At 50.5% G+C, this 26,247-nt stretch overlaps 3 protein-coding genes and 1 long non-coding RNA gene across 9 annotated transcripts; 3 read left to right on the forward strand and 1 right to left on the reverse strand.

Annotated features, from left to right (window-relative positions):
- Positions 1-158: 158 nt before the first annotated feature.
- nub1 (negative regulator of ubiquitin-like proteins 1) lies at positions 159-7,658 on the forward strand. Of its 3 annotated transcripts, XM_086101595.1 has the most exons (16): positions 159-571; positions 1,971-2,042; positions 2,545-2,674; positions 3,023-3,190; positions 3,627-3,691; positions 3,796-3,860; positions 4,132-4,317; positions 4,392-4,480; positions 4,706-4,812; positions 4,892-5,078; positions 5,176-5,283; positions 5,397-5,549; positions 5,716-5,862; positions 5,939-6,004; positions 6,189-6,354; positions 6,773-7,658. In XM_086101595.1, the coding sequence occupies exons 1-16, from the start codon at positions 159-161 to the stop codon at positions 6,907-6,909; spliced, it is 2,259 nt and encodes a 752-aa protein (XP_085957721.1). In that variant the 3' UTR covers positions 6,910-7,658. The 3 variants fall into 3 exon arrangements, with proteins under 3 accessions (XP_085957721.1, XP_085957722.1, XP_085957723.1); XM_086101596.1 differs by lacking the exons at positions 159-571; positions 1,971-2,042 and adding an exon at positions 2,090-2,367 and having other exon boundaries at positions 5,331-5,549; XM_086101597.1 differs by lacking the exons at positions 159-571; positions 1,971-2,042 and adding an exon at positions 2,090-2,363 and having other exon boundaries at positions 5,331-5,549.
- A 170-nt stretch (positions 7,659-7,828) lies between these two features.
- On the reverse strand, positions 7,829-14,359 carry LOC147186918 (uncharacterized). Of its 4 annotated transcripts, none has more exons than XM_086101591.1 (11): positions 14,059-14,359; positions 12,372-12,933; positions 12,067-12,198; positions 11,285-11,579; positions 10,269-11,060; positions 9,846-10,141; positions 9,534-9,702; positions 9,218-9,329; positions 8,930-9,053; positions 8,423-8,732; positions 7,829-8,356 (listed from the first exon to the last, which is right to left on the reverse strand). In XM_086101591.1, the coding sequence occupies exons 2-11, from the start codon at positions 12,912-12,914 to the stop codon at positions 8,202-8,204; spliced, it is 2,928 nt and encodes a 975-aa protein (XP_085957717.1). In that variant the 5' UTR covers positions 12,915-12,933; positions 14,059-14,359; the 3' UTR covers positions 7,829-8,201. The 4 variants fall into 4 exon arrangements, with proteins under 4 accessions (XP_085957717.1, XP_085957718.1, XP_085957719.1 ...); XM_086101592.1 differs by having other exon boundaries at positions 12,402-12,933; positions 14,059-14,358; XM_086101593.1 differs by having other exon boundaries at positions 11,285-11,537; positions 14,059-14,358.
- Positions 10,910-11,863, forward strand: LOC147186919 (uncharacterized). The gene is made up of 2 exons (XR_015098961.1): positions 10,910-11,048; positions 11,214-11,863. It is a non-coding gene; the product is annotated as an uncharacterized LOC147186919 (long non-coding RNA).
- A 2,961-nt stretch (positions 14,360-17,320) lies between the features above and the next one.
- LOC147186920 (cullin-1) lies at positions 17,321-24,767 on the forward strand. The gene is made up of 22 exons (XM_086102190.1): positions 17,321-17,512; positions 19,358-19,715; positions 19,863-20,037; positions 20,140-20,307; positions 20,751-20,801; positions 20,875-20,965; positions 21,070-21,233; positions 21,291-21,453; positions 21,529-21,659; positions 21,737-21,844; positions 21,923-22,029; positions 22,153-22,201; positions 22,282-22,413; positions 22,497-22,614; positions 22,812-22,888; positions 22,968-23,086; positions 23,149-23,254; positions 23,381-23,428; positions 23,497-23,579; positions 23,656-23,761; positions 24,029-24,142; positions 24,234-24,767. The coding sequence occupies exons 2-22, from the start codon at positions 19,576-19,578 to the stop codon at positions 24,312-24,314; spliced, it is 2,331 nt and encodes a 776-aa protein (XP_085958316.1). The 5' UTR covers positions 17,321-17,512; positions 19,358-19,575; the 3' UTR covers positions 24,315-24,767.
- The last annotated feature ends 1,480 nt before the right edge of the window (positions 24,768-26,247 follow it).

Raw genomic sequence — 26,247 nt, forward strand, 5'->3', positions numbered from 1 at the left:
CATTAACGCGCCGCCTGACGCTTCGCACGGCTTCAAACGCTCTCGCAAGGCAGCGGCGCTGCTAGTTCCCAGCGGGCCTGAACGCAGCAGTGTGCGTGCGTGCGTGTCCTACATACGCTCACTGATGAACTTCACCTGAACTCTTGACGCTGCCTTGGATGGCCCGTGCGCGTAACCATGGCAACGCCCGACAACCTCACCATGCCATCATCCATCCATTTACCAGTCTGTTTATTCATCCATCGTTCGTTCGTTCATCCATTTCGTCATCCACTTATTGGTTCATTCATCCGTCCATGCATTCCACCATCCGTCCGTTTGTCCATCCATTCGTTCTTTTTTCTTTCGTTCATCCATCCGTGCGTTCAGCAAGCTTCATGCATGCAACATGTTCATATGTCCAGCCATTCCTCATCTGTTTAATCATCCAATCATTTTTTTCAGGCATTCGCTCATCCATCGCTGTCAGTTCTTCATTCATCCATCCACGCATCCTGTCATGTCATCATCACGTGGAGAAAGTCCCGTCGAGTGTGGGGGGCGGAGTGATAAAATGGTGCAAACTTGCGAGGTGAAAGCTGATTGATGATGTAATCAACAAACTGTTGATTGATGATCGGGTGTCGGAAAGCCTTCCGCAGAGAGCGCCGGGATTGTGGAAAAGCCCACTTGACGTCCAAGCGAGTCAGAGGTGAAGATGACGACCACGATCGTGAAGACGACGTCTGGCGCGCGACGAGGCTGACCGCCCGTCGTCCGGATGGCCGAGAAGCAGCAGTGTGCAGGCTCAGCAAGAAAAATGTGTCTCACGTTTCATTTGACGGACGTGTCCAAACCTCTCGAGTGGACGTCACGCCGCGCAGCTTCCAGCGCACGGATGCTCGGCAGCTCGACGTTTCCCGACGTGCAAAACATTCCTGCGGATTCAACCTCGCAGCGGAAACTTTAGCGGCCCATCCAAACACCGCAGGAAAGGTCGCCGCAAAACACCCTCAAGTACCACAAACAAGCGCAAGAGGCAACGTGTGACGTGGACCAAGTCGAAGAAGAGCGAGAATGGACCAAGTAGAAGAAATTAGAATGTTAGAAGAAAAACGACCCAGTAAAGGATGCAAGATGAAAATGGAGCCCTTGGAAAATAGCGGATGGGCCAAGTAAAAGAAAATAAAACAAAGGAAGAAAATTGGACAAAGTGGAAGACGTAGAAGAACATGACCAAGAATACATTCAATGGAAGAAATAGGAGTACGTACAATTTCTCAAATGGACATCGGAGAAGGTGTAAGACGGATCACTGGAAAATGTAAGATGCGGCTCAAGATGAAGATCCAAGATGGCCAAGTTGGAAGGCCTTCTTGGTCTTAGTCCAAAAGGAGCATGCATGCAAATGAACTTGGAGGACCCACGCAGGGTGTCGAGCCGCCAGCCGCGCAATGTGCAATATACAAATGGGATTGGACTTTCCACCAACTTCTGTCAACTTCCATGGACGGCAATCATGAGCGTGGATCTCTACAGCAATCAGACCTCCAAATGTTTTGCTTTTATTATTCCGTCAATTTCCCCCATTCTGCTGCTGCTTTTCTTCAAATGACTGCAACTTGCAAATTCAATTTTCAGATCATTCAGGACATCTGGAAACGATTTTTCACATTCCCCAAATTCCCACATTTAAGCAATAAACTTCCCAAATTATGAACTGTTTTACATATTGGCATCCTCCTTCCACATTCAAACCACTGCAATTTGGAACGGTTCAACTCATTCAGTGGACTATTCATCTCACTTTCGAAATACGTTCACACTTAAATTATTTAGTGACGATTTTAACTGGTGCATCTGGTGACCGATTCAACTTAAGTGTCCCAGTGTACTTGTCAACCTTTCCTTCCACATAATTCCACGTTGATCTGGTTAAGGTTACCGACTCGTCTGCTCGTGTTTTCAGTACCTCTCCTGTCGCTTATCAGGTCAGTGCTGCCACCTGCCGGCTCAGCGGGCGACCAATACATCGGCTCAATAACAGGAAGTGACGTAAGTTGGTGAGCTAACCTTTTCACATAAATGTTTTGTAATAGTCAGGCGTCGTGTTTAAGCAGCAAGCGATGGAAGCCGTAAAGTGAACACAGAAGGACGTCAAAAATAATTGTGACGACTCGCTAACTTTACAGCTATTATTTTTGCGTCAACTTCCGTTTCCGGAAAGTGGCAGCAAAGATCGTGTCTTATACAGTGACGTCACTCCTCAAAGCAGTGTCCGAGCAGCTTTGTGTCGCTGTGAACGGCTATCCGAGTGAGTGCTCTTTGCACTCGAGCACATCTTCGGTAGCGTCGTTGACGTGAAGAATCGGAAAGCAAAGGAAGTAGGTAAGAAATTAAACATGACCAAGAAACTGTTCGCAAAGACGCTGGCAGCGCTCACGTCGACCCATTTGACACGCGCGGTCCTACTTCTTTCAAATGACGTCACGTAGCGTGACGTTAGTGTGCTGAGTTAATGGCTCGAAGGCAACTTTTCTGACGCTATGTTGTGACGTCACTCAGGTCCTCGTACAGGATGGCGGAGCAGAACGTGGAAGCGAAAGTGAAGAAGCTCCTGAAGCAGGACAAGATCCAACTGTGGAATGCGCCATACACCCTCGACGGGCAACAGCCCGGAGACGCGCACATGCAGGTACTACTTGCACTCATCACGCGTTGACGCTCCTTTCTTCTCATCGTCGGCTCCACAAGCCATCCATCCATCCAGTCGCAGACATTCCTCCCAATCAAAATCAGTGCTGGTACATCTGGGCGAACGGGGGGCCTGTTACCAGTCAAGGTCAAGACAAATTCAGGGCACAATTCGACAAACACATGTTCGCACCTTTGGACAATGTTGAGTCTTCTGAAGTTGCCAGGTTCAGTGCACACAGGAAGGCCAAAAACAAAACTGACAATTATTCATTTATGCCTTCTCTTGCACGGATCAATAAATATTTGTATGCTGAATGTTTGTTTTACTTTCCACTTGGCGTTTCAGGAGCTAGCGGAGCGCTACGGAGTCCTGTTGCATATGCCCGGGTCAGAGATCGCGGGCACTCTGGAGGTCATCCGCGTGCAGGCGCTGAGGAGAGGTCAGCGGAACGAGACCTTCAGGGAAACCAACATGGCCACCGTGGAACTGCTGCTTCCACGAGACTGCAATAAGGTACACTTGTGTCCTCATCCCTCCCCTTTGTCATCCTCGTACCGACCTTTTTAGTGCCGGTTTAGAACAGTCCTTCTATTTGGCTTTACTTCCAAGTTGTTGCTGTGCGTGTGCTCAATTAGCAGCTGCTTACTTTCTCACTACTGTGACAAGGCACGAGACCACAGTCTGGTAGCTTTTGTTTAGCTTGCTTCCCACTGGCCATGTATGATAACTGCACTCATTTTGGATTTATGAAACTGAAACATTGGAATTGTGGAATAAGGTCACAAACAACAACAAGTTTAGGTGTGTTTTCTAAAAGAAATGTAGGATGGGCAGAACTATATTTTGAGACTGTATTGGGAATTTTCATGGGTCTGGAAACTCTCCCCATAAATAGAGGTCCGCTGTAGTCGTCATTGTGCTCATCACGGTGTGTCCGTGCTGCTTCCAGGACAACAAGTCAAAGCTGTTCTTGGAGACCAGGCTGGATGTGTCTGCTCAGGAGTTGATGGACAGGTAAGCCGTGATTGACACCAGCTACTGGTACAATTTACACCAATTACGGAATCGACCAAAGTCTGTCTATGGTGCTAACAAGCTAACTTTGGACTGTCCGGCAGGATCGCCAAAGAAGTCGGCCTCAAATCCTTCAAGGTGATTTTAAACGGGAAAACTCTGAATGGCGGTGAGTGGAAAAGACATTTGGTGATATTTGTGTTTGTCTTTGAATATTCAAATAATACATCTTTTTCATCTCCGATCAAGCTTTTTACAAACGCCTTTCAGGCTACGGGCTCTTAATATTAACCTGTACTTGTTTGAGTCCAGATTATGAAAATGTTCTCCAATTATGTTTAGTTCCCTATTAAGAGCCTACCCTCGTTGCTGCATCTTTCTGTTTTTTTTTCATCCATTCCTTCAATTTCCGACTTGGTTGATTTTGCAACCCGACTCAGGTCTGCGCCTGGACCAGCAGGGTGTTTGCAACCACAGCAAGATGATGGTCCTCAAGGTCAGCGCCGCCGGCGTCGTGCCGTCCACTTCTCAGGACGGTAGCGACGCCACTGCCGCCTCGCAGTCCACTTCGCATGACCACAGCGTTCAACGCACGCATAGAGGCTTCCAGATCCTCTCCGAGAGAGGTAAACCCGGCCGACCGCATGTGCTCACCCTTCCGGAACCTCAGAGAATGCTTAGAAACGCTTGCGATCGACAGACGGCAGCGACAACCTTCAGACCACGCCCTTCCTGGAGGTCGCCGACCAGAAGGGAAACGCGCTGAAGATCCCCCACAAGGAGAAGAAGGTCGGTGGGACACTCATGGATACTGGACACAGTCATAGTTAAATTTTCTGGCGATTCTTACATCTGTGTAATATTGTTGCTGTTGTCCAAAAGCGAAACCAAGAATCTTGATTTATGTGGAAAGCAATCTGAGTCTATGATCTGGCCATATGGCGTAGCCCTGGCGGCGGTCCGCGCACGCCGCTTCCTGTCGCCTCTGAGCTCCAAACTCCAAATGACTTGCAGGCACTGATCCTCGCCATGGGCCTCCATGAGAAGGGGCGGGCCTTGATGAAGAGGAAACGTCACGACGATGCACTCTGTCACCTCCTGCAGGCTGACCTCCACTTCAGGTAAGCTGATGGTCTCGACGACGGGGATTACGACGAGGATGACGATGAGAACGACGATGTTCTCTGTGGGTGTTCGTAGCGAGTGCGGCTCTGAGCTGCTGGGCGCCGTTGACAACTACGGCGTGCTGCAGCTCGACATCGTTTGGTGCTACCAAGCGTTGGAGGCCTTGTCGTGTCTGGACGACGGGCGGGAGCGTCTGCGGCTGGCCGAGGACTGCTTTCTCAGATGTTATGGTGAGCAGCAACAGAGGCTGCTCAGAATCAAGGTGCGCACAAAAACACACACACACACACACACAGCAATTTCAGTGAAAATCCTTTTGGTATTCCTGGGGTTGGGGATGATCTCGCGTGTGCGTGCAGGGCAACACAGGGCGTGAGGAGGTGCTGTTCCTGCGCCTGCACCTCCTCCAAAGCCTGCTGGCCTTCGTGGACGGCAACGATCATCAAGCCCAGCAGCAACTCGACCAAGTAGGAAGCGCCCGCCGTCCAGTTTTTCACTGTGCCTCCCCAACAAGTGTCCTGTTGGCTCAGTTCGCCATTTGCAAGATGGACACCCGGTGACCGTCCCGCGTTTGCATCAGGTGGAGTCGCTGTACACGCGCTTGTGTCCCGACACGGACAAAATGACTCAGCTGATGGTGCTGGGCTTCAGCGAGCGAGAAGCCCGACTGGGTCTGCGAGCGTGTCATGGCGACGTGCACGAGGCCGCCATGCTCATCAGCAACCAGAGACAGGTAATCTCTTAATCCAAGTCCACAACATGTAGGACCCGGACTTGCTTGGCAAAGGCTGAGGAAAGACTCCATTTGACTTGAAGCGCATACGTGGAAAAACATTTTGGAGGTACGACTGTGACTTCTTCCGCACATCTCATTCATGTGCTGTTGCTGCGGCGATTAGGAGCGGGAGGAGCTAAGGCAACGGGAGCGTCGCAAGCGGCAGCAGACCAAGGCCGGCTTGGCAATCCTGACTGAGGCGGGCTACGCCGCTCGGGACGCCGCCACTGCACTCGAGCGGGCCGACGGCAACGTGGACCAAGCCTTCCAAGTCAGCGCGCTCGTCTCGCAAGTCGCCGCGGGACAGGACCACGAGGCGTTCACCTTCTTTTGCCGCTCGCTTTCAGATCCTGCTGGACGCCAGCCAGACGCCCGCCACGTCCGACTGGAACACCAATGAGAAGCTCCAGCAGGTTGTTCACCCTCCTGCTGTCCATTGTGTTCAGTTCCATCAACTTTTGGCGACCAGTCAATTGCGTGTCTTGATGTCGTTGCTTGTCCTTTATCGTGCATGCATATAAACAGCGCACATTGTAAATTTGGACTTTTCCCATGATCGCATTCATAGTTTCATATGTCATCCGTTCGTTTGTGCAGTTGTTATATTTGGGCTTTGAGCGGTCGCCGTCCGAGGCGGCGCTGGCCTTGACCGGCGGCGACGTCCAGTTGGCCACCGAGCTACTAATGGACAACCGGGGAGCCGTCCCCTCGGCCGCCACGCCCCCCTCGGAGGAGGAGCCTAGCACCTCGTCCAGCTCCACGGGTAGGTCTTCGCCATCTTGGTTGTTGTGACACAGGCTCGTAAACCGACACAAGTCCAAAAGTGTCGGACCTGAAAACTGACTGCCTCTCACCCGTTTTGAAATTTTTAGGATTTGGGGAAACGGATGCTTCAAACCAATGTTGCTAACTTTTCATTTGACAATTTCATGTTTCCTCTTGCTCGGCTAATGTAATGAAGCTTTTTACCTTTGGCACCGCCATCAAATGCAGTAGCTTCGTGGGCCCAAGTGTTGGCCAAGCGCCGGGCGGAGATGTTATGCCGACAAAGTTTATTTATTGTTGTTAACTACCAGAAGACCCCATCACCACATGATCACATATTTATCGCGATTCTATATGAACCTATATGAACAAGAAAGCCATGCTAAAATGAGATGGAAATGTGTGTGGGCCGCCAGACGACAGCGAGCTTGTGAACGAGGTTCTGGAGGACATCCCGCATCACGAGGACGACTACTTGGACCTGACGCTGGAGGAGGAGCTGCAGCTCATCAACACCATCAAGACGCACCTGGCGCGATCCCTCGCACACTGACTGGACGAGCGGTCGGCGCGACTGCCTCGCACTTCTCAGGTTCTGGGTTCAAATTGTGCCAAAAAACGCGTTGCTTTGCTGAAGGTGGGAAGGGCCGTTTGTCTTTGTGTGACCTTTGACTGACTGGCAACGAGGGGCTGATCAAGGGCATCCCCCAAAATGGGCCCGATGATGAGAAGCATATGGACGGATGGACTTTGAGGAGCTTGATTTTGTCCCATGTGTGCAACAGGAATTGGCGTCGGAGCACACATTGGTCTGGAAACAATGTCATACTTTGATTTTGGCAAACCCTGGCAAGTGCGTCCGATGGCTCGGACGTGCGGACACGGTTGACATGGAAAAAAAATAATTTAAGTTTGCTTGATGATATGTGCTTGCTTTGGTGGGTGAGCGGGCGGCACTTCAGAAGTAGTTGACCACTCGTCGGACGGACTGGATGTTGGGAGTTTTGCACCTGCCACTCGTCGGGGTCGCAGCATTAGCCGCGATCTAGCACAAACACGCGGCTGCGGAAATTGGGCTCCTCGTATATCACCCGCCTGCGCGCGGGACAAATGCATTAGAAAAATCACATCGTCCAAGACTTCCAAGTTTGACACTGGTAGATCATAAGTCGAAAATATGTCCTTGTTCATGTGTCGGGCTGGTCGCATATTGCACAAAATATATTTTTTAAAAAGTCCTTTGCTTGTGGTTTTGCAGGACAACACACATGACTATTAAAATGGCCCATGGGGAAGTTTGCATGTCGTTCTGTGATGTCATCATCTTGCCAAAAGTTGGCATCGAATGGCCACCGGTCCAGCGTTTGTCCGATTGTGTTGCATGTTGCATTTGACTGCAGGTAAAAACTTGCATGGCATGGAATCGTATGAGCTGACGATTGCATTGGAAACAATAAAGGCTCCAGCAAAGGTAAGATGAATTGCTTTTATTAAATATTTCCAAGCAGTATATCATAAAAATGTTGACAGTTTAAGAGTGCAGGTTTGTTTTCTGTTGGTGGGGAATATAAAACATCACATTTTCAGCAATCACATACAAAGGGTCACCTTTCATTATTTTGATTTTTGTCATTTTTACACACACACACACATACACAGTGGTTATGTGAGCTACGGCATAGATTTGTCTTGGACTACACATTCTAAAAAAAAAACTAAATAGACAAATTTGATATATTAAATGTTGAAAATCCTTCAAGTCTTCAGCAGCTTATACACAAAATGACTCCCATTATTATTCGCCTCGTGCTACACGCGTCCTCCGGGTCGCGGCGGCGGCGCTCCTTACGGGTTCTTGAGCGCGTTGATGTGCGCGCAGATCTTGAGCGCGGGTCCCAGTTTGATATTCATGCTGCCCATCAGATGTTCTTCAGTCAGCAGAAGCAACGCTTGGCCGTCGATCTCCTGAAGACGGAAAGCCGCCGAAACCTCTCCGCAGCCTAAAACGCGCACAAATGCACGTAAGTGTGTGTCTGCGTGTGTGCGTGAGAGGGGGGAGCGCTTACCGGGCAGTGTGTGTATGAAAGCCGTGACATCCTCGACAGTCCACTGCGAGGGCTCGGGCTTAAAGGTGCTTGTGGGCGTGGACGCGGCGACCGTCGCCACGGCCGATGTCGTCGACGTCCTCGCTCTCTCTGACGCCGGACTCTCCATCCTTGTTGTCACGGCGACCGCCGGTTCCTCCGCCCCTTCGTCGTCCTGGTCTTCCTCCTCACCAGCTGCCTCCATGTCCTCCTCCTCTTCCTCCGTCGCCACGACCTTCTTGTCCTCCTTGGTGTCCTTGTCTCTGCGTCCGGCGCTCCATAGATCGCGAGGCTGCGTAGACATCGAAAAGTTCTGTTTACAAGTGATGGACTACAAGATACTATGACCAAAGATGAAGGTTGAAATGTTGGGCTACAACCTGGACTGGCCACGTGAGCCATGAGACGACACGCTCGAGTCCAGAAGCTCCAAAGTGTGAGGCCGACGTACAAAGATGCTTCAAAGGCGCCAACAAACGTTTTTCTCACCAGTCTGAGCAGGATCGGTTTCCCCGGGACGGACTGCGCCCTGTTGAGGACCGGTCGAGACGGCTTCTCCGCGCGGCTGCCGGCGCTTAGCGCTCGCAGGCGCTTCGTCAGGCGAACGTTGAACCTGCCGGTGACGACGACAAGAGACGACTTCATCGCGACAACTTTTGTCCGGGGCCATTTGGCCTCCAAATCAATACTCGGATGTTGCGCCTTCACAGTTTTGTCAACGCCGACAATGATGCCGTCGCAGCCGAGTACGACTCGAGAAGCTATTATTTGTCTCACCCGCGAGCGCAGGAAGTGGAGCAGAAGCGTTTGGAGCGCATGAAGTTGTGGGCGTGGCCTCTCTTGCCACAGAACTGGCAGTGGAGGACGGCGCGCTCGCAATGGGAAGCGCCTGAAACGCAAGTCAAGTCACACAACACAAGTCAAGAGGACAACATCAATTGAACACAAGAAGAAGAAGAGGAGGGGGTAAGCTACACAGTGCCCCCCCCACACACACACCGAGGGGAAAATTTTCTATGATTTTTCTACCATTTTCAGATGTATTGTTTTTTTTAAACATATTAACTGCCAAGGCAGCTAAAGAATCTCGTACGCGTTGCGTGTTGTTGTGCGTCTTTGCCGTCCTCGTCTTGCGAGTCCGTCGAATGTTCCAAGCGTTCCGTCGATTCCTCGGTTACCGTGACGAGCGCTTGGCCGTCGCTCCCGTTCACTTTCTGCGCCTGCGGCGGCGTAGGAAGCAAAAGCAGCGACGAGCGGTTCACCTGGAACGACGCAAACAGGAGATTGTTGCAAAATACAACAACAAAAGGCACGTCAACTCGATGGTGACAGAACATCACTTGTTTTTCACGCAGCCGTTTGTTACAATCGTGTGTGTGTGTGCATCTTTCCGTGTTGTGCATACAGGAAAGGGTTGCAGTCCTTCCTGTATGACGAAGCCTTCGACCACGTGCGTCAAGACGTCCCTGCCTTCAGGCCACGCCCTCAACTCCCACGGCCCGTCCGCCGCTCGGCCCTCGACCTCGTCTTCCGACCGGTCGAGAGGCGGCTCCGCTTCCGTCGGGGTTTGGCCCGCCCCCCGACTCCTGTCGCCCACGGCCCGATGCGATTGGCTGAGGTTGAGCGGCTGGGCGGCGGCGTGAGAGGCGGGATCGGTCATCGGGGACGACGGCGGAGACTGCGACGACAGGCTGGACAACGCTGAAACAACAACACAAACACAGGTCACCTCAGGACAAGGACACTACACAACATCAATATACACTTTGCATCATCACATCAAGGACACACGTGCACTAAATGCGACAACATACACAGGAAGTGTTACCTGAGTGGTTGTCGGACTGCGCGGACACGTTCTCATTGATGTTGTCGTTTTTATCGTCACTGATGTCATCACAGAGTTCCTCCTTGTTCGCCTTGTCTCCAGGAAGCTCCGGTAGTCTGATGGCGTTCACGCCAGGCTCTGGAGGCGGATGTGGGACAGGAAGCGCTTCCAGATGCCGGACGGAAAGTTCTTCCGGAAGTAAAGTCTCTCTGACGTACGATTTTGCTTTTTTTTCCTCTTTGAGTGTTTGTGGCTGACTGTGCCCTTCCTCTTGGAGCTCCATGAGGTGTTCCCGGTCGCCGTGCGTCGTTGCGCCGGCGTGACCTTCCTCCGTCACATCCATTTGGCCTCGCTGCAGGAGGTCGGCATCCTTCCGCGCCTCCGCCGCGTTCGATTCCTCCTCAGCTTCCTTTCTTTGGTCATTTTCAGCCACTTGGATGTCTCCGAGGCCTCCCGGCAGAGCGTCGCTCTCCTTCCGACGGGGAGGCGAAGCGGCGATTTGAGGGGGCGGAAGAGCTTCCCGTCTGCTCAAAGTCGGCCGCGCGTTTTGGGCGAAAGGCAGCGGCGGCCAAGCCGAGGAGAGAGCGATGATTTGTAGTCGCCGGGATGCGGACGGCGCCGTCTCCGAGGACGACGCGGTGGGCAGAGGGGCGGTTGCGGGGAGGATGCTGACCCCTGTCTGGGGCCGGCTAGCCGGCGGCGTCTGGAGAGCAGAAGGAAGGCGTGGCGACGGTGCTCGCGCGGACTGAAGTTTGGGCCGCAGGGGGACGGCTCGGACCGGTGAGTAGAGCGCTTTGGACCAAGGAAAGACAGAAAAGATGAGCATAAGCTGACAACATGAGCACTTTCTGACAACTTTTCAAAGCATCCCCGTTTCATCATTTAGGGATGTTCGAAGATACTTTTTCATGAGCTTTTTTTTTTTTTTTTTCGTTTGCTTGACAGATGTTCCGAATGAAGCGATCGATCATTTTGCACTTGTCGGTCCCGACTGAACGGAACAAAGCCTGGCTTACTTGGAGGCGGCACTGCCAGGTGTCGGCCAGGCGCGGACGGGGGGCGCGGCCTCAGAAGAGGGAAGAGTGCCGTCTGCGGGCGAGACAGCGGAGGTGGGGCCGAGGCAGGGGGCTTCAGACGCAGGGAGGGGGGCGCGGCCAGGGCGGCGGGCAGCGGCGGCCTCGGTGTCCTGCTCTGGAGCTGCGTGCCACAAACAGACAGAGGACAAGACGAGGCCACGCGGCCGCCGCTTGCCGTGCCCGCGTTGCTCACCTGGGGGGAAGGGCCAGCCCGCATAGCAGATGTGAGAATCAACTGCAAGCACAAGAAGACAACCGCTTCCCTCACCTTAACTAATACAGCCTTTCCCAAACTTTAATTAGCAAAAGCACAGATTCCAACATTTTAAAGAGCGCACCTCTCCAAATGAAAATGTCACAAGAAGTACATTGAGCATGTTGCACTTCCATTTTCGAAGACAATTGCATGTTCCCTTGGCATGAAAACTGGCACGTCTTGATTTTTTCTTTTTTGTGCCGGAGCAAGTTTATCGAGGACCGTTCGGTTGATTACACATCCTCGTTGCACGAGTTAATTCACTTGACCTTAGTTCGTGTATTTATTGTTGCACTCATAAGTCACGATGGCACTGCGCATTATACACAACTGTGTGTAGAGTGACGGGAACTAGAAACCTCCCAGAGGCTCCCTACACTGTCACCATGGACGCGGCAACATCCCCGTGGACGTGCATATATGTGTGTGTGTGTGTGTGTGTGTGTGTGTCCGTGTGCATGTTTACCATCTGAGCTCTGAGCAGCACCTGCTCTTGTCCGGGGCCTTTGAGACCTTTTCCCAGGAGCAAAGCCTGCTGGGAAGTCCTGTGCCTGGCAGCAGGGGGGCCCAGCGAGCTCGCCGGGTGAGGCAGTGCCGCCTGCACGCAGCCGGGTTACTGTTAGCTTTGCATAAATATTTGTCAAATGAGCTTAACATGCTAACGCTACTACAGGCATTGAACAGAACAATAATGCCAGCTTTGCTTCTATGGTTGCCAAGATAACTGTAATAAATAGTACCAAGCCAGCATCTGCAGGTTGTAATACTGACATGTTCCTGCAGGGGAGAGTGTTGCGCTACCTGTCTTCCAGGTGGACTAGCGGGTGTGTGGAAGGGCGTGATGGTGTTGCAGATGGGTGTGGGAACGCTCCTTGCGCTCCCATTGGTCAGCGTGCTGGACGTCTTGGGTGACAAGGTGGACGTTGATGAGGAAGCAGAAGAAGCGGCGTCTTCTGCGGAAGACGACGAGGTATGCGGGGTGGTTTTGGAGGCGCAGGGAAGGATGGGGCGAGGATATGTGCGAAGGGCAGGGCTCGCCGTGGTGATCAGTTTGGGGGGTACGGGGACCAGGATGTGAGGAGAGGAAGTCCGAGTCGCTGCCGCCACCATTTTGGGTGCGGAGAGGGAGGGCGCTGGGGTGAGCGGTGGTGGCGGGGAGGAGGTGACGGGCGTCTGCAGGGGAACCGGCGAGTCCAGCAGCAGCATGGGGTTGGGGGTGAGGCGGGGCGGCGCCGGCGCACCCGGGGATGAGGATGTGTCAGAGGAGGTCAGTCCACGTTCTGATGTGCTCGAACCAACTGCCTCCTTGTCCATCCTGCAAAGCTTTAGCGGCCTAAAGATAAACATGCAATTACGATCAAGTACTGAGTGACTGAGTTACAAGTAGTGGGTGTTTTTGAATAAGGAGAATAGCACTCTAAATATTTTACTTGATATAACAAAGAGTAACACTATGATGAAATTGAATGTAAGAAATTCAACAGTGCATCATCACGCTTCAATTCAATTAAGATACTCGTTACAGTGTTTCTGCTTTGACCGCCAGGAGGCAGTGTAATACAGTCATACAGACGTGATCGAGTATGTGTTACCACTGCTCTGGGATTCGGGCAGCTGCGATATTATTCGTTTCTTGTTTTGTAGTTGTTGTTTTAGCCCAGGATAAAAAATATGCCTGGAAGTATTACAATATTGTATGACTTCATGTGTTGCTCCAGCATTTCTGTTCAAATAGCTTTTGCTCAAAGGGTTCCGGAGTCTAATGCTCATCTGTCAATGCCGTTTTCCATTAAGTGTTAGCCTTAAAATAGCGGGGACGTTTCGACGGCAAAGGCTCAGTTCACCGAGCTTTTACCTTTTCAGCAGTCCTTAAGTACTTGTAGAATTCGTCAGTTTTAACATTCAATTTTACTTAAATTGGTTCATTTAAATGTGTTTGTTCATTTACCCTCGTCACTCTCATTAAAAAAATTTTATTTATCGCAAACAATTAAATTGAGAATACTGTATGTTCAAACGTGTCTGGTTATCATTGCCAGCGACGTGTAGTGTCAGGCAATTAAATGCTCTTCCAGTAGATGGCAGTGTCGATAATAGACCTGTGTAGCCGCTTTTTCGGTGTTGTGCCGTGACATTTTTCTCATGTTAAATATGTGCTTTGGCTCAATAGATCTTGTAATGGGAAAATAATTCATTCTGCTCATTGGGCGTAGTCACCACGCAAGCAGGTGCGCGGCCACGCACAACATCCACATGTTAGCACAATGTCATTCTTATCGTATCAAAAATGATGAGCATTAGCGCCGTGCACTCTTGTCATGTGGATTCACACTGACAGTGGGCGCCCCCCCAAAAAAGAAAAAAAAACGAAAGCCAGGCCTCAGCTAGCAAAGTGTCCAGCTAACAACACGAGTGATGCTAAGCAAGTGTCAGCTGGCTCGGTTCGGCGGGTTCTTGCCTCCTGGCGTCAGCGTAGCGTTTCGGCCCGGTCCATCCGCTGCTCCATCCGCCCCACGGAACATTGTCACCACGACAACGGGCGAGCAGTGTCAGCAAGACAGCCAGCAAAAGAGAGAGATGAGACTGTGGCTGGCTCAGCCCCCCATCCGAGCGGACTAGTCGAGGCTACTAGTCGAGGCTGAACGAATGTACTAGTGCAGTCTCGTCGCTGTCAGCGGTGACTTCCTCGTCACAGCCACACTCGGCCGAGACTTCAAATAGATCGATTTAGGCCCCGGCTTGGCCCGGAATCGGACGGAAACATCGCCGCCATATTGAATGTGCAAAGTGCTATATTGACGTTATTACATGTTTAGTTCGTGCCGTGATCAAGAACGTAGAAATTCTCCCAAATTAAAAAGGAAATGCCATTTATCTGTTCCCACACACCCCCAAAAAAGTTTTTACATTACACGGGTGAACACATTTCTATTAAATGTTATAATCGGAGATGCACTGTTCATAATCCCTTTAAAGGAAATTTTAACTGGCACTTTTTGTGATGCACATTGAACCAAATCACACAGATTCTGACATTGAAATATAGATGTCACAGTGAATGAAAGGGGCAAAGATCTAGGTCTCCAGACGAAGCGTTTTTTCTACCAGTAGCACAGTGGTTTAAAAAAAAAAACTTTAAAAATGGTCACATTGCATCTCATTTTCACTGGCGATAAATTGCTTGCTCTCTTGAACAAGTTTTTCCCATTTCCAGTCTTGTCCACAGCAGGATGCCAATGAAAAATAGCATTGTATTGCAGAAACTCATTATAAAACAATAGAAGTGAATACAAAATAAATATTTTGTTTCATAAAGTTCATCAAGTGTGTAAATACAAGCGTACGTTTGGACAAGCCGGAGATCAAAACGCGACAACAGTGTATTTTACTTTTTTCCAAGAATCATCATTCCTTCCCAAAGAGCTCCCGACCGGAGAGGCCAGAAGTTATTGTCTCTTCAACGACTTGACAGGTCCAACACCGCTTGCCTGTAAATCCTGGCACCCCCAATCTGCTCCCATAAAAACAGCAACTTGCAAGCAACAGTTTGTAACTTGTAAAAGTTGTACCCTAGGAAGGTCAAGGTAGCAAGGTGTCGGAATAATCATTGAGAACGTATCAAATCAAAAGTTTCGTATGTTGTTTCTCAAATAGATATGTGTGTAATTTGTCGGTGAGACCCATTAACTGTGTAGTCCTGCCGCTTTCTGGGGTTCAGTCCATTAACTTGCGTTAGTTTACGGTCAGAATTGACACATTCAATATGGTGGACGCGCTGCCGTTTCGAAGCAACGGGCTGCCCCACTTAAAATGGGATCTATGTACATGTCAGGTCTATAGCATGCACGCTTGCTTATTCGTGTCTGGCATCTGTTAGTTCGCAGGCAAAGTTGATTTGTCGTGTTTTGTTTCCTTGTGGCCCGTCTGTCAGCCATTCTGTGTCCATGTTCGCGACGGAAAGGTAGCCAGCCCAAGCCCACTTCAGGTGGCTACTAGTTTGACGTCAGCTCGGCGGCCCGCTTTCGCTCCACTGACGACACACTCGTGTCGGTACCACTAAAGCGAGACAGCACCACGCACAGCGCTGGATGACTGCTTAGAATTAAAAACAAACCGAAAAAATCGTTTTTAAATCGCGCAACAGTTTGATACTGGAAGTTAGTTTATTTATTTGGGACAGCAGATGACCATGACATTTGATTTTGTCCTCTTGCTAATGTCATATTATCAAATTTACAGTTCAATTGACAGTTACATTTGCACGCAGTCACAGTACATTTATTGTGTTATTGAAACGACAATAATCCTAAGAATTGAGTGTTTTCTGTAACATTTGACAAATGTATTTCACTCACTCCTCCATGTTCTGCTTTTGCACCGGCCAACCATCCAACATGGGTGACAGCTGTTCAAGTTCCCATGATGCAGCAGTTCATTCGAAGAGAACCTTCTCATGTGAGGGCTCTGATGTCATGTTGCCAGCATCACATTTCCTGTCACCCGTGTGCAACTGCATCGTTGACACCGTGGATAGTTCCTGGACATTCTCAATGCCTGAGCTTGGACCACAACTTTTTTTCTTGATATTTTTCTCAGCCACTTCCGTCCCCTTACACCCACATTCCAGTGTTATTATTGCAAAATAAATGTTTATTTTTTCCCCTCCCCAACTTGGTCTTGTGACACTGGTGGTCTCGAAAAGTACACAATCCGATTTTCTGCCACTCGCAGTCTGTCTCTGTTTATCAATTTGCGATAACGTGTGAGAATCGCGTCTGCGTTAGGAAGAAGTCATTCTGGGTCACGACGTTGCCAGATAGTGACAAATTGCGATTTTGGCTGGCAACACATAAATGCGTGTTTTGCGCCAGGATCCCTGTACATGGTTCGGAGAGCGTCTCAAAGAACAAACTTCACTGTTTGCATCAACCATTCAGCGTATATTAATGCTCTCAGTATAGTGAATCGTGTCTCGCAGGGTTCGGGTTTACATTTCGTAAACGCGAATCTGTGTACGAAGAAGTTTTTCCGGGTACGTCACGTGTCGTGTCCGACGCGCATGCTTGAAAACTCATTCAGGCGATGGCGGCCATTGTTGTAGTCCCACCGCAATGCCATCCTGTGACGTAAGCGTTGCATTCAATGACTGCTCCGAACAACCATTGCTGCTCTTCACGAAATGGAGAGGCAGGTATTTAAAAAGAAGACATTTCACAGGGCGTCGTTGGTGGAATAGAATTCCACTACAATTGAAAATCATAAGACACCAGGGTTTTAATAAGTATTTTGAGTGTCCTTGTTAATATTTTGTTCAAATGCACGACAAACCAGATAATGCAATTTGTGTTGAAATTGCGTGTGAATCAAGAGATGAAGCTGCACTCAAATATAATTGCTGAAAAGTGAGAATGTGAGACTTCAAGCTGCAATGGGTTGAATCGGTATACACGCGTGAGTGGGAAAGATGGGCCAATTTTTATGCTTGAACGTCTCGCTTCTCCTCACTTGAATGTTTTTATTGTCGGGCAATTGGGTCTTTAGGGGATTCAGTTGGAATGTTTTCAGTCTGTGGGCAAGTGTGGCAAGAGTAGAACGGTGAAAATGGCGGAATATTATTGACTGCTATGAAATCAATGTTTACCGAGGGGTGAACTGTCAGGCATGCTTATACTTGCGTTTGCGTCTATCGTATTTCTGAGTGTTCCCGAAGGCAGCATGAATCGGCGCTTGCTGAGCTGATCTTTGTGCGAAGCAGAGCAAGTTAGCACTTAGCAGCAGTTGGCCACTGCACTTCGCAGCATTAGCGGCGGGTTAGTAGCGGCAGCGACAGGAGTAGCTGTTGTGAGAGGACACGACCGCCGGGACCGCCACAAGCCACGATTACACACTGAGCGCCACGGCCTAGAAAGATGGTAAGGACGCATTTTGGAATATCTTTGCTGTTTCTGTCCTTTATTTTGGCTACATCCTTGTGACAATTCCGCAACCTCTGAGCTAGCCGGCTAATGCTAACGACTAGCGGTGTGTTTTCCTGACTCATTATTGAGGGGCTGGCTGCCATTTTAAACCCTAACACAAGCACGTTTGACGACCAGCTTCGGAGCACCAAAATTCATCGAGCGGTACCGAAGGCGTTGACACGGCCGAGCCAGCACGAGTCGTGATGCCGCTTTTACTCGAATCGCATCCTCGAAGGCAGCTCGTCCGAAGCTAACGAGGCTAATGGAGCCAGCCCACGAGCTAAGGGGCTAGCACGATGGCGTAGTAGGTTCCGACTGGCGAAAACTCTCCGACGTTTTCGCCGTGGATTGTTTGACATGGTAGCCGATGAACGAGCCACCTGCCAGACGTGAGGGAAAGAAAACTCGGCGATCGTGACAGGGCGCCTACGAGATCACGATCTCCTCCAAGCCACTGGTTCGCTTACTTGCTCCGATTTGGATCGACTTTCGCGTTCTCATGTTTTCTCACGAAACGCTGACAGAATCGTTCGGCGAAAGTGGTCGATTTTCGATGGCTCAAAGCAAATCTACACGGTCAGGTGTTGAACTGGCGTTTCATGTCACGCCGTAAGGCGGAGATGATTTTTCTGGTTGCTATTTATTTCTGGATTTGGTGTGGCAGTGATTGCTGCGTCTGATCCAAGAGCGACAACGCTTCGCTTCAAACACTCAGAGATTGGAAGCATATTCTGGTCATTCAAGTTTCAATTTTCTTTTTTTCAAGAGGCATCATCATCTCCAAATTAAGTCTCGTACTATAATTGTTCAGGGTGATCTGATAAAAATGGTTTGGTCGATTGTTTTGATTTTAAAATATAGAATTTTTAATTGTCTGTTATTTCACGCGACACTTTTACAGTAAACTTGAGCAAGGAGTGACAAACACATTGAAGTAAGCACGCTCGGATTCTTTTTGGGGGGGAAAAAGCAAGGAAGAGAGTCATCTGCTTTTCCTACAAATGATGCAATTCAGTAGTTTCACATATCTTGTCAGCGAGTGAGAACAGCTGCGAAGGAATTCTCCAAAACAAGTTCTTTGAATTAGTTGAACATGTTCAGGAGGGGTCTAATTAATTAAAATGAGTCTTTTGTCTCTTCACCGTCAATTTTCAATGATTGCGAGGGAATCCTTCACCCCTCCGGCATCTTGCCTTGTTGTCATGGTAACGGCTGCAGCTTCTCCGTCTTGTCTTCTCGTAGACGCTGGTTCACATGCACGTTCTTGACAGATTGAGGAAGATTGCGGCATGCCAAACGGAAGTGGTGTTGACGCGGCGTTTAGTGGACTAATCTGGAATTAGCTGCGTGACGGCAAACGGTGATGCCCATCGCGTAACTCCTGCGCTCTTCGGTCGCACCGGGACAACAATTGATCCATTAAGATGTTTTTTTTTTTTTTTAATCCTTTAGCAGCATCCTTGGAATTCTTCTGTGAATTCCCACTTTTAAAAAAGGGCCTTTTCCTGCTGTTTTTTGTGAGGGAAACCTTTTATCCTTTTTTTAATGTTTTGTATGTGTTGAAACATGTTCAATGGCGCTTCTTTGCTGAGTTGCTGTGTTTTTCCGAAAAGGCCATAGCTATAAATGACAACACAGGGTCAAATCTATATTACTGAAGCTTTAATGCTATGGCATCCAAAAATAGTTGTTTTATTCAATAGATATTTTTGGACTTAAACGGCCAAAAAATAGCCTCTCGCAATGGAATTCCGCCGAATATCCGAATGGCCATCAGTTGACCGTTTCGCTCCCCAGGTGTGCTGGTGACGAGCGCGGAAGCTCTGCGGTGTAGGAGCGCCACACAGCGCCACCTGCCCGTGCACAGCGGGAGCGCAGCCCTGCCCCACCCCGTCGCCAACGCCGACCCCCCATGGAGCGCGCACTCTGAGAGCCGCGTGCCGCTCCGCCCGCATTCTCGCCGGAGAACGGCCCCGCCGCCCCGCAGCAGCGCCAGGGAAGCCTCGGCCGCCGCCATGTCGTCCAACCGGACCCAGAACCCGCACGGCCTCAAGCCGATCGGCCTGGACCAGATCTGGGACGACCTGCGAGCCGGCATCCAGCAGGTCTACACCAGACAGAGCATGGCCAAGTCCAGATACATGGAACTCTACACGTATCCGCAACCCATCTCTCTCTCTCTCTCTTATTCTCTAGCTCATGCTCTCGCTTTCTCCGTCAGTCTGTCCTCCTCCTCCTCATGCTGAGTGAGAAGATAATGCCACGCATGCACCCGCATTGTTTCCTTAACTCCCCCTGTCAGGCACGTGTACAACTACTGCACCAGCGTGCACCAGTCCAGCCAGGGCAGGGGCTCGGTGCCCCCCAGCAAGCCCTCCAAAAAGTCCAGCACTCCGGGCGGAGCCCAATTTGTGGGACTGGAGCTTTACAAGAGGCTCAAGGAGTTCTTAAAGAACTACCTGACCAGCCTGCTCAAGGTGAGTCCCCGCCGCCGCCGCCGCCGCGTCTCGACACTCGGCTCACCAAAAAAGACAGCGAGCGCTCGCAACCCAACGCACGTCTCTGGTGTGGCGCGGCAGGACGGAGAAGACCTCATGGACGAGTGCGTGCTCAAGTTCTACACTCAGCAGTGGGAGGATTACCGCTTCTCCAGTAAAGTCCTCAACGGGATCTGTGCCTACCTCAACCGCCACTGGGTCAGACGGGAGTGTGACGAGGGACGCAAGGGCATCTACGAGATCTACTCGGTCAGAAGGAAGCGCCGTTCCGTTCCGCGGCTGGGGTTGGGATCCGAGGCCCTCGCTGCCCATTCGCTCGTTGGGCGAGCCCTCTCGTCACTTGGCCACCGTGACGTGCGCTTCTAATCAAGCAAACTGGGAAAAAAATCATTTTATTTGAGGGCCATGTCACTCAGAACAAAACGGCCGCTGAAACACATTTTGATCTGCTATGTTGAAATGATGCGACGTCAATCACATCATTCGTGGCCTTCAAAATGATTTCGTCCTTTCATCACGGCAGTGGGATTTTTTTTTTTTTTGTCATGGTCCGCTTGATAAAAATCTCTTCATTGGGGAAGCAGTCAAAGATTCCTCTTCATGCTTTTGTTTTCCGCCCTTGTTCCACTTCCTTCTTGTCCTCTTCCTCAACCGTCCGCTAACCACGTCCACCGCTCTGTTCTTGTTTGCAGCTGGCCCTGGTCACCTGGAGGGAGTGTTTGTTTCGACCCCTCAATAAACAGGTGTGTGGGTGTGTGTTGACTTGACCCGTTCGCTTGTCACGTGCCGTATTTGGATCTGGAATTTGTGCGGCAGGTTACAAACGCTGTGCTGAAGCTCATCGAGCGCGAGAGGAATGGCGAGACCATCAACACTCGCCTCATCAGCGGCGTGGTCCAGTCTTACGGTGGGTTGGTTGGAACAGCGGTGCCCTCAAGCACTCGCACGCTCCACGATCACAAAATCACGTTTGTTCGAAAAGCGTGTGTGTGTGTGTGTGTGCCGCCTTAGTGGAGTTGGGCCTGAACGAGGAGGACGCCTTCGCCAAAGGCCCCACGCTGTCCGTCTACAAGGAATACTTTGAGTGCCAGTTCCTGACTGACACGGAACGCTTTTACACGCGCGAGAGCACCGAGTTCCTGCAGCAGAACCCCGTCACGGAGTACATGAAGAAGGTAGGCGCGCACTTCGACGGCGACGGCGAAGACGTCAACGGTGGCCTTTGACGCTAGGCGGAGGCCCGGCTGCTGGAGGAGCAGCGGCGCGTGCAGGTGTACCTCCACGAGTCCACGCAGGACGAGCTGGCCAGGAAGTGCGAACAGGTCCTCATCGAGAAGCACCTGGAGATCTTTCACACCGAGTTCCAGAACCTTCTGGATGCTGACAAGAACGAAGGTAAGCCGCGACAGGGGTGGGGGGCGGGGACACGATATGTTGTCATCTACTCGATGGCTCTTGCGTGTGCGTCAGACTTGGGCCGCATGTACAACCTGGTGTCCCGCATCACGGACGGCCTGGGAGAGCTGAAGAAGCTTCTGGAGACTCACATCCACAACCAGGGCCTGGCCGCCATCGAGAAGTGCGGCGAGGCGGCGCTCAACGTACGACGGCGCACGTCGGCCCCGCGCGGAGGCCATCGCGCTCACGCCGCCTCTGCTCTGTGCGTTGTTGTGTCCAGGACCCCAAAGTGTACGTGCAGACCACGCTGGACGTGCACAAGAAGTACAACGCCTTGGTCATGTCGGCCTTCAACAACGACGCCGGCTTCGTGGCGGCGCTGGACAAGGTCAGGCGGGGTCGGCCGCGCCCGATCCGGCGGTTCCGCCGGATCGGGCGCCTTGTGACGCTTCTCGCTCCCCCTCAGGCATGCGGCCGCTTCATCAACAACAACGCCGTGACCAGGATGGCGCAGTCGTCCAGCAAGTCGCCCGAGCTGCTGGCCAGATACTGCGACTCGCTGCTCAAGAAGAGGTGGGCAGACGCGCCGCCGCCCTCGCGGGTTTTCTTGACGCTCTCGCTCATCTTGACATCGGCTCGCTTTTGTTTGCCGTTTTCTCGGCTTCCTTCCCACCTTGTTGTTGTTTTGGTCCTCAGCTCCAAGAACCCCGAGGAGGCGGAGCTGGAGGACACGCTGAACCAAGTGGTAAGGCCGTCACGACCGCCGCGCCGCGCCGCGCCGGACCGCCTTTGCAAAGACGCCTTTGGCCCCGTCGCATCTCGCAGATGGTCGTCTTCAAGTACATCGAGGACAAGGACGTCTTCCAGAAGTTTTACGCCAAGATGCTGGCCAAGCGTTTGGTCCACCAGAACAGCGCCAGCGACGACGCCGAGGCCAGCATGATTTCCAAACTCAAGGTGCCGGGCACTTGAGACCTCTCGGCGCGCGGCGGCCATCTTGTCCAACCCCCTCATCGATGTTTGTCTTCGTGCTTTTGCAGCAAGCGTGCGGCTTCGAGTACACGTCCAAACTTCAGAGGATGTTCCAGGACATCGGCGTCAGCAAGGACCTCAACGAGCAGTTCAAGAAACACCTCACCAACTCGGAACCTCTCGATTGTCAGTTACTCGATCGCGCGTGTGCGTGCGCTTCATTCGTCCAAATCGATATTTTCAATTGTTTCACAAGACAATCGGTCTGTCACAAATCTGACAATAGTCACACGTTCCAAATTGAATCACTGATCCAAATCGTTGTTGAGCGAGTAGTTGTTGCAGCTTCGATGGGAACAAAGTGTTGCTGTCGTTGTTTTCAGTGGACTTCAGTATTCAGGTTCTGAGTTCCGGCTCGTGGCCTTTCCAGCAGTCGTGTACCTTTGCGCTCCCCTCTGAGGTAACAACCACACGTGCGCACGCACGTCGGTTGAGTGGCCCGCCGACTTCCTGACCGATGCTCGCGTGCGTTTGTTCAGCTGGAGAGAAGCTACCAACGCTTCACGGCGTTCTACGCCAGCAGACACAGCGGCAGGAAGTTGACGTGGCTTTACCACCTGTCCAAAGGCGAGCTGGTGGCCAATTGCTTCAAGAACAGGTGCGTCCTCCGCCCCCCGTCCCCCGTCCCGACAAGAGTCACGACGCCCCGTCGTGCCCCAGGTACACGCTGCAGGCCTCCACCTTCCAGATGGCCATCCTGCTGCAGTACAACACAGAGGACAGCTACAGCGTGCAGCAGCTCTCCGACAGCACGCAGATCAAAACGGTGCGATCGCCGACTTTTGCCCCGTTGTGCTGTTCACGGGCTGGCGACAACATTTGTGTCATTGTTTGTTTGATTGTAAAGCAAAATGTGATGCCTCATTTGTCTCAAGCCTCTTCCTGCTTTCAGGAGATCCTCATTCAAGTTCTACAGATCTTGTTGAAGTCCAAACTGCTGGTGAGTCGAGCGTGCGCTCCGGCCACCCTCGCGTCGGGCTCACATGCGTCTGTCTGTCTTTCCATCAGGTTCTGGAGGACGAGAATGCTAACGTGGACGAGGTGGACTTCAAACCCGACACAGTCATCAAACTCTTCCTGGGATACAAAAAGTCCGAGCGCGTCGCCCACCGACACTTTGCTCGGCCGCTGCCGTCTTTACTGACGCCCGTGTGTCTGTGTGTGTAGTAAAAAGTTGCGTGTCAACATCAACGTGCCCATGAAGACGGAGCAGAAACAAGAGCAAGAGACGACGCACAAGAACATTGAGGAGGACCGCAAGCTCCTCATTCAGGTCAGCGTACGCCCACGCGCCCATAGTCCAACTTGGTTTGGAAGGAAATCCATCGCATTTGACATCCAATTCAATCTTGCTGGAATGCTGACGGGTGCGCATGTTTGTATCTTTGATTGGGTGTGTCTTTGCGGGTGCGCGTACATTTTTGAGTGCGATAGTCTTGATTGTGTGTGTGTTTGTGTGTGTGTGCGCGGGCGCGCGTGGATTTTTGCTTGTGCTTGGGGTTTCATATCGATGTTAATTTGTTGCCGTGTCTCCGCGTAGGCGGCCATTGTGCGCATCATGAAGATGCGCAAGGTGCTGAAGCATCAGCAGCTGCTGGCCGAGGTCCTCAACCAGCTGTCGTCTCGCTTCAAACCTCGCGTGCCCGTCATTAAGGTGCCCGGCGCCCGCATGGCTTCCCGTCGCCACGTCACGTCCTTGCGGTAAATGCGAAAGCCACTGACGGCCATCTCCCCCTTGTGGACAGAAATGCATCGACATCCTGATCGAGAAGGAGTATTTGGAGCGGGTGGACGGTGAGAAGGACACATACAGCTACCTGGCTTGAGACCACAAGATCAACACGACACACACTCAGACGCAGGCACGCGCACACCCCCTACATGGCCTCAGTTTTATTTTTATGTGTTCTTTTTCCTTCTGTGAGTAACAAAGTGTGGCTCATGATCTGTGGCGGAAATGTTGCGTGTGTGTGCCAAACCACACCGAATCTGCTGAGCATCTGCCCGCCAACTGGAGGCTGAACTCTGACCTCTGCGCTCTCCCGCCAGTCATGAAGGAACTCATGCCCCCTCCGCCCACGATCCGCGCACGTTGTAAATAGGCGCAGAGTTTTAAGAGGAAGAACGCCTCATTGTTCTCATGGCAAGCCTTCAGCCAATCAGAGAGCCATATCCAAAGGTTTCTGCATGTTGCCGCTTCTCTCGCGCAGGAGGACATTTGTATAGTGGGCTTCATTTTCTAAATGTGTGAAAAATAAACAACAAAAAGGTTTCGTAAACATCCTCTGACTTTTTATTGCGACTGCATAGCTCGAGTAAGAAACTTGGAAATTTTTTTGAAGGCTGGTCCTTTCCATGTATAGTAAGGCGTTTTTCACAGCCAAAAAAGACGTCCCTGTATAATTAGGCGTTTTTAGCCGAAAAAAAACGACCATGTATAGTAAGGCTTTTTTTACAGCCAAAAAAGACGTCCCTGTATAATTAGGCGTTTTTTGCCCCCAAAAAACGACCACGTATAGGAAGGCATTTTTAGCCATTTTTTTGCCCAAAAAAAAATCAAATAGTAAGGCGTTGTTGGCTGAAAAAAACGACCATGTATAGTAAGGCGTTTTTAGCCGAAAAAAACGACCATGTATATAGTAAGGCGTTTTTAGCCGAAAAAAACGACCATGTATTGGAAGACGTTTTTTTTAGCCGAAAAAAACGACCATGTAGAGTAAGCCGTTTTTAGCCGAAAATATTGACCGAAAAAAACGGCCATGTATAGGAAGCCGTTTTTAGCCCAAAAAAAAGGCCATGTATAGTAAGGCGTTTTTAGCCGAAAAAATTGACCAAAAAAAAAAAACGACCATGTATAGTAAGGCGTTTTTAGCCGAAAAAACAACCATGTAGTAAGGCGTTTTTAGCTGAAAAAAACGACCATGTATTGTAAGGCATTTTTAGCCGAAAAAATTGACCGAAAAAAACGACCATGTATAGTAAGGCGTTTTCAGCCGAAAAAAAACGACCATGTAGAGTAAGGCGTTTTTAACCGAAAAAAATGACCATGTATAGTAAGCCATTTTAGCCGAAAAAATTGACCGAAAAAAACGACATAGTATAGTAAGGCGTTTTTAGCCAAAAAAAACGACCATGTATAGTAAGGCGTTTTTAGCCGAAAAAAAACGACCATGTATAGGAAGCCGTTTTTAGCCCAAAAAAAAGGCCATGTATAGTAAGGCGTTTTTAGCCGAAAAAATTGACCAAAAAAAAGACCATGTATAGTAAGGCGTTTTTAGCCGAAAAAAACGACCATGTAAAGGAAGGCGTTTTTAGCTGAAAAAACAACCATGTAGTAAGGCGTTTTTAGCTGAAAAAAACGACCATGTATTATAAGGCATTTTTAGCCGAAAAAATTGACCGAAGAAAACGACCATGTATAGTAAGGCGTTTTCAGCCGAAAAAAATGACCAAAAAAAACGACCATGTAGAGTAAGGCGTTTTTAGCCAAAAAAAACGACCATGTATAGTAAGGCGTTTTTAGCCGGAAAAAAACGACCATGTATGGCAAGGCATTTTAGCCGAAAAAAACGACCATGTATAGTAAGGCTTTTTAGCCCGAAAAAAACGACATAGTACAGTAAGGCGTTTTTACCCCGAAAAAAAAGACAGTATAGTAAGGCGTTTTTTGCACGAAAAAAACGACAGTATATACAGTAAGGCGTTTTTACCCCGAAAAAAACGACAAAGGCGTAAGGCGTTTTTAGCCGAAAAAAACGA

This window comes from Hippocampus guttulatus, chromosome 21 (genome assembly GCF_054856545.1).
Source record: "Hippocampus guttulatus isolate MCC_2025c chromosome 21, RoL_Hgut_1.0, whole genome shotgun sequence".
Lineage (NCBI taxonomy): Eukaryota > Metazoa > Chordata > Actinopteri > Syngnathiformes > Syngnathidae > Hippocampus > Hippocampus guttulatus.

What these genes read in the sequence shown, in the direction of transcription:
- nub1 (XM_086101595.1), top strand. Translation starts at nt 159, where the DNA reads ATGGCCCGTGCGCGTAACCATGGCAACGCCCGACAACCTCACCATGCC. An exon ending in AAATGGTGCAAACTTGCGAG is followed by an intron (nt 572 to 1,970) that starts GTGAAAGCTGAT and finishes GTCGCTTATCAG; the next exon opens with GTCAGTGCTGCCACCTGCCG. An exon ending in GCTCAGGAGTTGATGGACAG is followed by an intron (nt 3,692 to 3,795) that starts GTAAGCCGTGAT and finishes ACTGTCCGGCAG; the next exon opens with GATCGCCAAAGAAGTCGGCC.
- LOC147186918 (XM_086101591.1), bottom strand. Translation starts at nt 12,914, where the DNA reads ATGGACAAGGAGGCAGTTGGTTCGAGCACATCAGAACGTGGACTGACC. An exon ending in AAGGACTGCAACCCTTTCCT is followed by an intron (nt 9,703 to 9,845) that starts GTATGCACAACA and finishes GCGTCGTTCCAG; the next exon opens with GTGAACCGCTCGTCGCTGCT. An exon ending in TCCACTTCCTGCGCTCGCGG is followed by an intron (nt 9,054 to 9,217) that starts GTGAGACAAATA and finishes CGTCACCGGCAG; the next exon opens with GTTCAACGTTCGCCTGACGA.
- LOC147186920 (XM_086102190.1), top strand. Translation starts at nt 19,576, where the DNA reads ATGTCGTCCAACCGGACCCAGAACCCGCACGGCCTCAAGCCGATCGGC. An exon ending in GCGGCGAGGCGGCGCTCAAC is followed by an intron (nt 21,660 to 21,736) that starts GTACGACGGCGC and finishes TGTTGTGTCCAG; the next exon opens with GACCCCAAAGTGTACGTGCA. An exon ending in CAACTCGGAACCTCTCGATT is followed by an intron (nt 22,615 to 22,811) that starts GTCAGTTACTCG and finishes CGTTGTTTTCAG; the next exon opens with TGGACTTCAGTATTCAGGTT.